General features: G+C 39.8%; 1 protein-coding gene across 1 annotated transcript in view; it reads right to left on the bottom strand.

The window, feature by feature from the left end:
• Vps39 (vacuolar protein sorting 39) overlaps positions 1-14,803 on the bottom strand; it is a 106,589-nt gene that overhangs the window by 41,187 nt on the left and 50,599 nt on the right. The window contains exons 9-10 of the mRNA XM_083114148.1: positions 8,183-8,314; positions 2,427-2,649 (exon numbers count right to left, since the gene is read on the bottom strand). Of these exons, the coding sequence (XP_082970274.1) occupies positions 2,427-2,649; positions 8,183-8,314 (355 nt within the window). The remainder of the gene's footprint in view (positions 1-2,426; positions 2,650-8,182; positions 8,315-14,803) is intronic.

Below are 14,803 nucleotides of genomic sequence, written 5' to 3'. Positions count from 1 at the left end.
TACAGAGAAACTTAGTACTCATGTTTTCTGCAAAGCAATTGGAACAGACTTCTTAAGTAAAAATAAATATGCAGTGGAACCATGTTTTTACATATTCCTACATCAAGCATTTAATTTACTAGGTTCTAATACAACAAAATATTAGAAATACCGTATTTACGCGTGTATAATGTGCACCCTGGTTTTTGATGGGGGAAAATAACAAAATATATCTCGTATATAATGTGCAGTATAATCAAGGCTCAAGAAATGGCTTTCTTAGTTGCATGTCGTAAAATCTGTTGCTATGCAGATCAACAGTGAATGACATCCTACCTATTCGATAAGTCACCTGTTGCCATGTGGACCAAGAAGAGAAGGTTCCTTCATTCTGTGATGAACTTATTTCAATTGCATTGCACATTAGTGTCGCCATCTTGAATAGAATACTGTTGACATATTCAGAAACTGCAGAATTTAAGCTTTACAACGATATACCTGTATAACATGATATGGTTCCGTAAACATGAAAAATCAATGCAAGTGTCACAAAATCATGGAATGACCCTGTACGGTTTCATGTTGGCTGTCCGAATTATTCCGTGCATAATATGAACCACAGTTTATGGGGGCAAAAATTTTGGAAAAAAGTGCACATTATACATGAGTAAATACGGTATTTCCTAGATTTACATTTTTATGCATTTTAATTTATTTAGTCATACATCCCTGCATCAGAATCATACTGTTTTTCTTTCTCTTTTCAACTCTTTCAGTCTCAAGAGATAATAAGAAAGAGCAACAAGGATGTAGAATCTGATGAAAACTGTTTGAAAGAACTGAAATACTGTGAAAAACTGATGTTTTGATAAACCTTCTGATATTAGAGCAGAAATGGGGACAAGGAGATTGAGCTGGGTAGGACATCTTATTACAATTAGCCAAATATGCATAAAAATAAGCAATAAAACTTTAACAATATGCACTAAAATGTGAAATAAATTAGAACATGAAAAGCAATTAAAAAAATCTACTGCTATCCTACAGAATATGAAGTACATCATCTGTTCTCAGAATATGTTTCAGCGGTTCAAGGCCTCAAAGCACATATAATTTTACTCTTTGTATTCAAGCTTAACATTAAAGCATTTTTATTTTCGAAATGGTTCTATATGAAACAATTAAAATCAAGACTGCCAACCAGTGCAATCCAATTTTTGCCTTTTGACATCCTCATTGTTTACATACAGGGTGTACACGATGAACCTCCGGGGTTTTGAAGTGAAGGGAAATTAAAATGAACACACCTGCACATTTTTGGTAATTTTATTGCAAAGAGCAACTCAAAAAGTTTCTTACAAAAAATTACCACACTTCTATGTGAGCACCTTTAGTGACACGAAGAATGTCCAGCTGGTATCCCACTTCGTGCAGCAGCACATCGTAAGGGATGGTATCGATGGCAGAAACAATTCGGTCACTCAAAAGCATTCACGTTTGGCATCTTTGTTGAGTAAACTGCATCCTTAACATACCCCCAGAAGAAGAAGAGAAAGAACATGGTTTGTGGCTTGCCTGATCGACTTCCGCAAGCTGCAGACAAAAACATCACAATCTCGCTCAACTGTCTTGTCCTCCCCTTGGCTTCAACACATTCCCCGTTTCCAGAAAACTTCTGTACCATGCCCTGATGCTCTTGTCCGTTGGCGGTGTTTTGTTAAAGACACACCGAAACTTACGCTGCACCGTAACAATTAATTTTGACTCGGCAAACCATACCACAGCATGTGCTTTCTCTTGAGAAGACGCCATTTTCACAAAAGCGATGACAGCACTGCCAAGCATGATGCACGCGAACTAAAAAACAAACACAAACTTGAGCGTATATGGCACCAAATACAAGACTGGATTGTCGTAACTTTATTTTATGATTTTCAACATTGTGTCGAAACCCAGGAGGTTAATCGTATTTGTATTTTGGTTATTTAGTACTACTTTTCTGCCACTTTTTACTAATTGTGATGATGAGCATGAAGAATGAATAATAGATGAAATTGATGAAGGGACACCTGCAAGGAAAAAAAAACATCCATGCCCAGGCTGGAACTCGAATGCAGGAACTTTGGTGGGGAATCAGTGTTTATACATACTGAGAAAAGTACTACGTTATATCTGTGGGAAAGTAGTATATTGTAATTTTTGTTAGAACTTCCTTATTTCATTTTCCAGCTCAAATAAAGGAACCCTATCTAATCTTGCCAACATTAATATTCACTTCTGTTACGTTCTGTAATGTGTTGTAAATCTAAAAAAAAATCTTAGCTTAGTATTGCAACATGGACTACTGTACATGAAAGACTAATTTACTCTGAGCATGGCACAAAATCAATAACTTGTTAACCTGTTGCACTGATAAATGTCCGAATTCCATCAATATGGATACATACCTAAATGTTGCAGGTACTGAACAGTTCGGTCATGGCCTTGGTGACTGCAGTCAGGGCCTTCGGATTGCTTCTGCAACAATTCTAAAGCTTTCTGGTGGAGACCCTTCGTCTGGTATAGAATTATGAGCTCACTAAATTTTTGAAATTTTTTAAGTGTCTTTTCTGTTTCCTGAAGATGACAGTGATTTAACCGAAGGAGTGGGGCAACCAATGCATCATTTGTCTGGAAATTAAAAAAAAAAATTAAAACTAAATTGTTAACATCAGTTTTATGAAATTTCTGCTGACACTAACAAAGTTTACTGACGCCGATAACTGATATTTTACTGATCTGATGTAAAGTTTCAATGGTTCCTGAGGAACCTACATAGCACCTTTACTTCCTTAATTAATGTATGCAATGGTTTTCTTCTTAGAAAAATAAACTGCATATTTAGAAATTTACTCCTGAAATCACACGCACAGCACCAACTTTTGGCTTGGACTGTACATCCGGTAACCAGGCTCAAGAATCATGCTTGTGCTGAAACTCACTGCTGACCATTGTGTGTTCAACTGTGAAAGAGTAATGTGTATCTTCTTGCGCTTAGCATGGAGTGGGGCAAATATGAAAACAGAGTAACCGTAATTGCTCTGCATATAGTTGGAGAGTCACCTAAAGATTTTCCACCTCCTAAAAATCCTGAAGAACAGCAAAAGGTTTGTGTATCGGACAATACAGAGATTCACTGAGACTGGTAGCATGATAGATCACCCAAGAGTTAGTCAACATCACACTACATGAAGAGCAGCAACTATTAAAGCAGTGCTGGCTTGCTTCTGCCGAAATCCCATCCGGAAGCAGGTGATAATGGCATGGAAGCTGAACATTTCACAACAATCAATGTCCAGGGTGCTTAATGAAGACCTTGGACTTGGAGTTCAACAGCGGAGTACTGGACATTTCCTGATGCCACACCTGAAGAAGCAGAGGGAACTGAATTGCTGATAGTCGCAGTAATGGGCTTTATACATTTATTTACAACAAACAACGTTCAGATTCTTCCTTAAGTTCTCTATTTTACATTATTTACATATTTTCTCTAATTTGAGCCCCACGGCGGAACTACTACATGGAAGCTACCATCGGTGGAACCACCTCGGGATGCTTTGTCTGGTTTATTCTACATTGACAGGTATCTTCAACTACAATTTTAATTTACAACAATTATTTTTATAACATCAATTTATACAAATCTCCTCTGCTACTGTCGCAAGAGGAGAGATTGGACAATGTTCCCTTTTAATACCCAAAAACAATACATACATATATAAAAGTGACAAAACAAGCATACAAGGTGGTTCATAACCACTGGTTCTGAATAGCCAGATATGTTATATAGGATGCGGAAGAGCTATCCTGTCGACTTTGTTGGGAATACTCCCAATTTGTTTAATTAATGGGTTCTAGTGCGAGCCCAGTTTGTACCATAATTTGATACGATCTTGACAGAGAACATCCTTAACATATGGTATTTCTAGATCTTCATGCATTTGTATAACATGCGTTGATCGAGGATAGTTACCTATAAGTCGAAGAACTCGATTTTGCAGTCTTTGTAATTTTAATAGATGTGTTTTTGCAGCTTGCATCCAATTGAAATCGTCTGTTCGTCAGATACACGGTCAGAAACTTTTTGTAGCATTCCGGTATCGGAAGCAGTGACAATTTGTGCAATAGACCTTGATGCCAGACTCTATCAAAAGCCTTGCGAACATCGATAAAAAGTCCAAGAGCTCGATGCTTCCTATTGATATATATGATGCAGCATAATCTGTTACACGAAGTAGTTGTTCTGTCGTGCCATGTCCCAGACGAAAACCAAATTGATGGTCGGGTAAGAGATGATTATTTTCGATAATTTTTGTCAGTCGATTGTGGATAACTCTCTCAATTATTTTACTGACATGTGATAACAAACTTATGGGACGATAGTTATTAACGTCTAGGATTTTTACCAAGTTTGGGGATGGCTATAACCTTGGCCAGCTTTCAAATTTGAGGAACATAACCTCTTTTTAGGATGGCTGTAAACAATTTGGCCAGGAACACGAATCCTTTGCGAGTCAATCTTTGTAGTGCTGTGGTGCGTATCCCATCTAATCCCAGAACTGATGTAGATTTCAATTTCTTTGTAATACCCCCAATTTCTCTAGGAGAGATATGTGGGGCGTCCAGTCTGGGTTGAAGCTGTAGTAAATGACTGAAACTATGTGTTACAGCCTGCTCTGTATCCAGATTGTTTAATCCTTCATTCAGTTGGAAATGACTGTGAAAATGTTGGGCGAGAAGTTCTGCTTGTTCTTCTGAAGCCAATACAGGTCTGTTGACAGCATTGAGTGATGAGAGAGCTACTTTGCCACGCGTATTTAGAGTCCTGGCCAGTTTCCAAAAGGACGAGTCTTGAATAGTTAGATCTAGGAGACGTTCGTCCCATTTGGCGATTCTATCGCGTAGTAAATATTGGTGCAGCTGTTTTGCAATATATTTCCATTCAAAAAGGTGATGAAGATCTCTCGTTCTTTGCCACCTTCTCCTTGCCCAACGGATAAGTTGCAAAAAGACAGTTAGTACTGGTGAAGAAGAGTTCCTTTCCGGAGTAGGGTTGGTCGTAGTAGCTCGACGGTAAGCTGTGGTTACCACCACTGTAAAGTGATGCACAGCGCTATCAATTTCCTCAGGAGTTTCGAAGGTGTAATGGAGATCCAGCTTTTGGTATTATCTCGATGAAATTGTTCCCAATCGGTAGAAAAGGTCTGTAGAAACTGGAAACTGAGACAGTATACTCCCTCTGCCAGTGCCGCGAAGACAGGCAGATGATCAGATGCGAGAGCATCTTCCACATAAGGAGCAGTACACGTCCCCACTCCTTTACATAACAGTACATCCAACACATCCGGAAGTCCTCTTCCTGTGGGATAGAAAGTTGGATCCTTGGGAGCTGAGATGGAAAAAGCTGTATCTGGTAACGTCCGAAGAAGAACATTACAGGCCGTATTTGATTTTCTTGAGTTCCACATTGGATGTTTGGCATTTAAATCCCCAACAACAAGAACGTGTGGTCCCAGGGCATTTCATTTGAGGATATCTTGTTCCTGGAGGGCAGATCCCGGGGACCGGTATGCAGCAATCATCAGCAGTTCTTCGTTGGCTGTATGTACACGAATACCTAGCGCTTCGATAGATTGTAACGCAGGAATTGCAAATTGAGCCACATTTAGTCCTTTCCGAGATAGGATAAGAAGACCACCCTTTGGATGGCCATTCGATCTTCTCTGAATATACGATATGGAGGTATTTCCCATTTGATGTGAGGTTTCAAATGAGTTTCGTTTATAAGTGCTATATCCACTTGTTTGGCAAGTAATTGATGATGTAATTCAGGGATTTGATGTTGAATTCCGTTTGCATTGTATATCAATAAATTGATTTGACGTAGTAAGTTTCTCTTGCTAAAAGCAGCCATCGGATTGCATCTCTGGAAGTATTTGAATTATAAAGCTGATAACCGACATTCCCGTTGCTGCTTGGGAAAGTTGTAAACCTCTAGAGAGATGCTGGCAAATTTTGGATAGATTCCAATGTTTTGCCATCTCCAGTAACGCTATTATGTCGTCTCCCATAGATGTTGGGGGAGGAATGAGGAAAATATGATCTGCATCCTTGGCGATGTTGAGGGTCTGTATACTGAGCATATGTGATAGGCTGTGTTGCAACTGGAGGTCTGAAGGGAGCCGTAGCTGAAGTTTTAGATTGAGCTGCTACTGACGTTCTGGATGGTACAGGTGTGGGTGGTGGAACATTTAAAGGTGTCGATGTTCTTGGAGCTGTCGATGTCATCGGCCTAGCAGGTAGTTGTTCTGCTCGAGCTAAGGTAGTTGAACTTTTCGGAATGTCAGTGAATATCCTACATCCTCGGTAGTTCGCTGAATGTTTGCCTCCACAATTTATACACCATGGGGGTTGATCTTCTTTTAGGGAACATTAACAAGCTTGATGATCTTCGCCACATTTAACGCATCTTGGAGTTGCGAAACAGTTCTGTTGTGTGTCCTAACCGTTGGCAGTGAAAACATTGAAGTATTCCAGGCAGACGATATGGTACCACTTGCACTCGATATTGACTGAGAAAGTCCAATTGATAAATATCTGTAACCTCTGGGGATTTGAAGAAAGTAACCAGAAAGAGCAGTATCTTCTTAAGTGGAAAATTTGTGGAGGCAGTTGAACAGTTTGAACTTCATATCCTTTGTTATGTAGCAGGGTACAAATGTCCTTAGTAGCTAGGTCAATCGGTAGTAGCCGAAAAACTACTTTAATCGTATTATTGTTCCGTTCTGGTGCAATAGCGTATTTCACTTGTGAATATTTCAGATGTCCGCGGAAACGTTCAAGTTCTGATTGTGAATTCAATTGGAATCAAATGCTGTCTCTGGTAATAAGAATTTTTGGTTCGAATTTCGGTATGTGAGCTATCGTACTAATGAAATTATGTGGAGCTGCCTGTTCACAGACATAGACCAATGGAGGATGATGTGGACGAGGTGTATTTTTCCCAGACAGATCCTGTGGTTGTTCCGGTACCCCTTCGGCACCATCTACCTGCATTTCATTGTTACCATTATCTTCTTTCTGCTCTATTTGCTTGAGAATTTCAAATTGATTGGAAATCTCAAGCGGCGGCTGTGATATGTTGTCCTCAGAAGATGAAAAACTAGTTTTTCGCAAAGGAACCTGTTGAAATCCGTCACTGTCTGTGATGGGTGTTTGTTGCTTTGGAATCAGCTGTTCTAATATCTGTGGGATAGAAATATTGGGCGAGTCTGATTTTGATATCCCTCCTTGTTTAATATGCAGTCGTTTGGGAGACTGAGCTTTTCGGATGGTCCCAGTAAAAATAGATTTCTTTCCCTCTCTGGACAATGCCGAGTCTGAAGCATATTCCACTTCGTCCGGGTTGCTGTGGATATCTATCTCTTGGCTCGACGAATCATGCTCGACTTGAACGTTCCAATCAGAACTGTGTATTCCAACTTGGAATGGAAGCTTCTGGTTGGTTGGCAGAATGGGCCTATCAGAATGATTGGTTACTGGTCGTCTTTCATTTTTCCCAACAGAGTCGTGGCAGTAGCCACGTGCGGCTGGCTGCTCAGTCATCACGCCGGAGCTGCCTGCTGCACGGCGCGATGATCTTCTTTCTCCACTGGAGCTTAGTTTACACCATGAGGTATCAACTCCAGGTCCCTTCGGACTCTTCCTCCGGCTATCAGTTTCACACACACTGTTTCTGTCCTCTGTCAGACAGGCCATATTTATACTAACTCCCTTGTCGCATGGGGGGAGGGCTGATGTTCAAATCCTATTGCCTCTCTCAAACTACACTCTTACGAACCATGGAAGAAACCCAAGAAAACAGACTCTTCACAAATTACAATAACTTTAATTAGGATCTGTCCAGATCAAACAAACACATTCATTCACACACAACTATGAAAATAATAGTACACTTAATTAATTATTCATAATTATACACAAAATTACATAAAAAATATACTAACAGCATTTAACTGTACATAATTCTTGAACAAAGTTACAGAACCATTGTAAGAAAAGTAGAACATATGAAAAAAAAAAAAACATGATGAATAATGTCAGTAACATTTCACATTATGTAAATATGGGACTAGATCCACAGGGTATGCATTTAAATACTAACCTGGAGGTAACATTTGAGAAGGGTTGTATCTATAATTTGCAGCAACTGGTCAATCGTCTTTTTTGATGACGAACTGTTAACATGCCTGGGTGATTTAGTGTTTTTTGTGTCACCTATAACATTCCGCCTCACCTGAAAAATAAAGTTTCAACATTTCTCTAATAAATCAAAATGATTTGAAACAATTCAAGAACACAAAATACATGTTATACGAGGGGCGTTCAAGTCAATCGGGGACTTAATTTTTTTCCAGGTTTAAATAGACGCCTAGGCTGGAGGTTTCGTATGCAGTAGGAACTGGCAACTGTGTGCTATTACTGGTAGGCGGCGCTTATTTCCCGCGCTTCTGCATAGACCGTTATTCAAGATGGCGGACAACAGTGTGGACGTCTACATGGAACAGCGTGTGGCGATGAAGTTTTTTAGTGAACGAGGACAGAAAACCTGCTGAAATTTACAGAAGACTTCAGGCTCAGTACGGTAATGAGACACTCTGTCGCAGTAAGACATTTGAATTGTGTAAGCGCTTCAAAGATGGCCGTATCTTTATTACTGACGATCCCGGTTGTGGTGGATCACAGCCCACGCCAGTCATTCCTGGGAACATTCAGCGCGTGGAGCAGCTGATCCTGGACAATCGTCGCATAACCTGTCGTGAAATTGCAAGCATCAATACTATACTATCAACAGTGAGTATTACTGCAGTGTTCTGCGTGATGTGCATAAGAGTTTATGGAAGAAACGTCCAGGTTTCATCATAAAGGATGTTCTCTTTTTGCAAGACAATGCACGACAGCATACACACGCACATTCCAAACATTCCAGGAAAACGGCTGGGAGATATTACCACACCCCCCTATAGTCCTGACTTAGCGCCAAGTGATTTTCACCTGTTTGGACCCCTGAAGAAATTCCTTGGAAGAAAACATTTCAACACTGATGATGAAGTGAAGAATGCTGTCCTACAATGGTTCCGACGTAATGATAAATCTTTCTATGCCGAAGCATTCCAGGCGTTAGTTAAACGCTGGGATAAGTGTATAACTGTAGCAGGAGGTTATGTGGAAAAATAAATCCAGTTACCACACTTTGAAATTTGTTCCTCTATTTGTTTTTAAAAAAAGTCCCCGATTGACTTGAACGACCCTCGTATGTATAATCAGTGGAATCTATTCATGTCTACAACAAGTTGCTTAGCACTGAATATGTCACCCCTTGTAATGATACTTCCAGCATGTGTTGCCAATTCTTAATTGTAAGTACTTGTATTAATAATGATGCAGTAACAAAATACAAATTACAGTCAACTCTCGATTCTACGACCCCGGGTATAACGACCCTCTCAAAGTAACGACCCTTTTCCCGTGAAAAATTTAGAAAAAAATAGAAAAATTAGGAAAAAAAGTTGAAAAATTGAAGGAAATTGGCCGAAAAATGCGTTGTTTTTTCCTCCACTCATTCCCTTTACGAGCGCTCTAACGGTCACAATTAGGTCTGAACTAAAAATAGACACCACCACACCATGCTTGAGTGATATCCAATAGCACTTGACCTCTGCCCTCCCCTCCCTCAAGTGCACCAATGTTACCCCGCACCCGACTGCCGCTACCCAATGCACCAGGCTTGTTTTGCCACGCTTGCTCTTGGATACGCGAGAAGAGAAGATCGAATGTGATTGGATGTTATTTTAAATCGACTTGACTTGTTTCCTTGTCCTAAGAGCTGCTGAAAACTCGCGGGGGAGGGTGGGAGCAGCCCGAAATGACTGCTGGACTTGCAGTCTTTGCCAATGTGTATGGCAGGTCAAGCTCTTTCATCGATCCACCTTGAGAGATAAGATCGCAGGAATGTTCGAAAATACAGATGCGTGGTGCCTGGAAGTCTGGCCCATCTGTCCAGTTCTGACCTAGAGTTCAGCAGGTTCCCGTGAGTGAGCAACTCTCGGCCTTGTAGCCGACAACTTCCGGTAACCGCTTTCATTCAAAACGTGTTCTTTGTTCCCTGCAACACTTCATAAAAAAGCGGAACTGTTAGAGATAATCAAAACCACATAGGTGAACTAAAGAACGTCAACCCGCTTAATGCGTTGTCATCCAGCTTTCCACAAAAGTTTACTTCGATCTTACGTGCATCATAACTCCCGTTTCCCACTTCATACGTTTTCCTAATTGTGTCGATGTCGCAATATCTGCCAAAAAAGTGTTCATTTGGGTGACTGACTTCTCCCTCTTTTCCTGTCAGCAAACATAGGGGGGGGGGGGGGGCGATGCAGATTGTTTCAGCCACGATTTTCTTGCTGATGCGGGCTGATTACAGGCGAGGGTGGAAAAGGAACCACCTAAGCTAAGCGTCAGGTCAACCTTGCAGCAGGTTTTAGCATATGTAGATCCAAACGTGCGCGCAAGAATATAGTTCCACTGAGACGGGTTCTATTCCGACACAACTGCATACTTGCAAGAAAACAGTTATTTAATTTGTAATATACAGACAAAATAATACATTGATTAGCAGGTATGGACTTAATTGGTTGCAATCACTGTGCAGACGAACTTAGAACCGCAGATTCGCCAACTCGAATCTGTATTGCGTTGAAGAGACATTGAAACTTTAGAGCGAGTCGAGCGAGACTGAATGCGTTGCAGAGCGCGTGAAATCGCTGATACCAGTGTTGCACATCCCACTATTTTAACCCTATGTTTATTGTAGAGCGGCGAGAATGGCTGAATCTCCTGTTCAGCGCGCGGTTTTACCCGAATGTTATTTTGGGCTTCATCCGAAAGGAAATGTTCTTCAAAGTCAAGCAAGTTGTTTTAAATGCATAATCCTCCTTGCGGCAACAAGATCAAAGTAAAACAGGGCGTGAGGTGATTTGCCGTCAATGTGCACACGAATTGTATCACGGGTGTTGAATGATTTGCGGTTTGAGTTTAGCAAGAGGAAACGATTGTTTGTTGTTTGACGACAAAAGAATCTCCGCGGTATTAAAATATATCGCAGTGAGAAGAAACATGTTTATTATTTGGACGAGACGTCCTTCAACTCGGTGAGTGGGGGAAGGGGGAATAAACCATGGAAGGATACCACCATGCAAAACCACCGCCAGGGCTGAAGAAACCGACGATGAGGGGAAGGGGGAGGCTTATTGTTTCACCCACTGGCGGCAATGAAAGCTTTGTTGAAGGCGCATATTTACTTTTCAGCGCAAAGAAAGGGAAGGGTGATTATCAGCAACAAATAGACAGACCAAGATTTGAATCCTGGTTTAGTGAAGTGATTCATAAATTGAAACCAGAGTAATAGCGACAGACAATGCACCTGATTGTATATATCACCAATAACAAATCATGCTTTTTTGGTGGTACAACTTGAAGTGCGTGTGTCTTACAGTAACGGATGTATTGCGAACGAAGCAACCAAGTTTTTCATAAATCTATCTCTTTCTAAACCAAAAACAATAATTTGTCATTAAATTCAAGAGGGGCCTATCGTTGTTTACTTTTATCTTTGTTTATTTTTATTTTTGCGTGCTCGAAATATACACACATGCTCTCATGTTTAGAAGTTGTTTCGCTCTTATATTAATGACACATTTATTAAATAATATATGCGCAGAAAGTACTTTTAAAATGTTATGTTTCAGGAGACAAAGAGAAGCAAAAATACAATCCACTTGACATGCATGCGGGTTTTGATGTGTTGTGCGGTTGGCAATACTGTAGATTTTCTCAGTGTCTCCGATGTAAGCAGCTCGGCGGTTGAGGAAAGACTGGCACGGAAGATTCTGAGCTCAGTTCTCGCGCGGATTGATACATAAAACCTGCTGCAAGGTTAACCTGACGCTTAGCTTAGGGATGTGACGAAGCTGAAAATTTACCGATGCCAATGTACTCACCGATAATTTTTGGAACCGATACCGATGCCTATATTTAACCGATTCCGATACATAAGATTATTAAACAGAAATGGGATGTTATTTTCAGCATGACAAAAATACATTTTCTATGTATATTTCTATTGCATATCATATGTATATACATATATATTCTCAAGAGATGCGAATGTACATTTGCATCTACAAAATGTTATGTGAACCTTTAAGAAGAACATGGATTCTCAAGAGATTAAACATTAGTACACAAGCAGTTCTTTGAAATGCAAAATGAATTCCTGTTCTGCCAGATTCAACTTCAGAAACACGAGATTTGGAAGCACTTCAGGAAGTAACCTACTTCTTCTCTTATCTCAAATCTGTTCAGCAACACTGAACACTCAATCACTGAATACTGATGCAGCAGTCTGCCCAAGTATTTTCTCAGGACTTGCTTCAGGTTTGAATATTCATTTTTGAATTTCCAATACAACAGCAGATCCTGGTTCAGCAATGTACTGTTTTATTTCCGATTTATAGTTAGGTTGATCCTCTGAATGAGTTTGCAATAATTTTATTACAAAAACTCTACAATAATGATGAATCATAACCAAATTTTCAATAAATCTTACAAAACTAGAATATAAAACTTATTAGAAGGTAAAAACTCTAGTATAATCTGTTCCGGTTTAAATATCGGATTTTTGCCGATTCCGATACCGATGCCGATGTGTCAATTTCGGCCGATTTTCATACATCTGTAATCGGCTTCGGCACATCCCACGAACCACCCCTCTTACTTTCCTTTGACGTCTAAAATGGGGCAACCAGTTCTGGATATATTCTTGAAAACGAACAAACACCATAGAACAAGTAAAAAAAAAGTGACCCTCTACTCTTTCCCCAGCTCATTCTCCGCCACTGGTGTCCACGGCAATGTTGATAATTGCAGATTTCAGTTTTTTTTATTTATTTATTATTATTATTATTATTATTATTTTTAATGCTGTTGTCTGCATAGGAAATATTGCCCATATTATTGTCTGTTGCATGGTAAAACGTAAAGCAAGGGTCATTTCTTTCTTCTTTACACTGCTGTTAAAAGTTCCGTCTTCATCTTTAAAATGCTGGGACTTTTCTCTTCCGCCACCGGTTGCTCGAAATTCCAGCGATGCAGCTGGCGCCAGTGTTTTGTCTAGCGTCTGCAAAGCTCTTGCTTGCCGATAACAGCGATGACTCATCCAGTGCGAAGGAAAAAGTTATTGTTTTGAATCTCGCAAAGCTGTTTTGATTTGACATAACGAAATTGGATCTCCAGAAAGGAAAACAAAACTTAAAATAACTTCACGTTCTGCACCTTCTGATAAGCAAATCTGTAAATTTAATTTGCATTCGCTTTTCTTCAGAACCATTCATGTGGAGGAAAAAAAGTGTGTTCAATGTAGGAATGGTCGCTTAGACTGATTAAAAAGACATTATTCAAAGGGAAAACATTTGGAGGGGTGGGTGTTTGACATCGAGAATACTCCTAAATACAACATTAAATCGTCGATTAAACGTGAGTAAATAACGATCTACCATTTTGATATGTGAAAATGCGCAGTTTCATAAAGCTTGTTTTCAGTACATTTTATGCTGATGGGCTAATCAGGACTAAATATACAGTTTAAAGTGAAATTCAATTCCAAACCCGAATGATTATCAACTGCCACGTTGTTTAATGACCTGTCCTACAATATGCATTGGGTGAAAATAGATCGCAACTTGCGCATTTCCTTTTTCACGCTGGTTTACAATGAAAGTCAAGGAAGGTGTTTGGACTGCTCCCTTGAATGGGGAAGGAGGGTGAATGAAGTTGGTTGAAGCAAAGAAAAGTGACTTTTTTTTTACGATGTATTTTACACAGCTGAATCAGAACGAAAATTGAGTTTATTTTTTTTGTCTGGTACCTAGAGAGGTTGTGTTGTTTCTCCCGAGAGATCTAATCTTACCAGTTAATCTTGTAACAGACAATGCTCCAGTAAACCCCTATAAAATCCAACATTCATTCTGCCCGATATCTCCCGACTTTTGCTGGCACCAGTCTGACTGGTGTCAAAATTCTTCGAGTTTCGCTTGCAATAAGGGAGAGATTGTTTTCCTTTCCATTGGTCTCGGTGCAAACGGGTTTCTCATGAACTAGAATTGTAAGAATTTCCTGGAAACGCAACAACTGTGCACAATTGAAACAAAGTAACATTATTTTAAATTCTCTTTTGTGAAAACCTTTTCATGTTCTATTTTCCTTCTTACAACACACATCCTGTGCATAACAGGTTGTATAACTACCAGGATAAATGGTGTTACCATCTCCTAGGCATCTTTGTGTCTGTTTGAGCTCCCTTTAAGCTGAAAATTGGTGCAAATTCCAATAACGACCCCTTCGAAATAACAAACCTTTTCCTGGGAACTGTGAAAGGTCGTTGTATCGAGAGTTGACTGTACTAAAATTGTTAACTGCAATCTTCATTTGTTTGCACGGTAACACCAAAACTTGTTACTTGTTGGATGAAAGTGTTGGAAAAGAGAGAGAGAGGGGGGGTGGTTGGGTATTATAGACAGATATATTACATTTTCCCACATCACAGCTAGAAGTTTCTAAAAGCTGTTCCATAGAATGCCCAGTGAATACAATAATCTAGGAAGCGAAATAGACATTTTTGAAAATCTGGACCGTTTTAGAAGAAAGTTAACTAAAAGTATGTAAGTCTCTT

The sequence above is a fragment of the Lepisma saccharinum genome, chromosome 28 (assembly GCF_977018435.1).
Source record: "Lepisma saccharinum chromosome 28, izLepSacc3.1, whole genome shotgun sequence".
Lineage (NCBI taxonomy): Eukaryota > Metazoa > Arthropoda > Insecta > Zygentoma > Lepismatidae > Lepisma > Lepisma saccharinum.
This window is presented reverse-complemented; position numbering and strand designations above follow the sequence as displayed.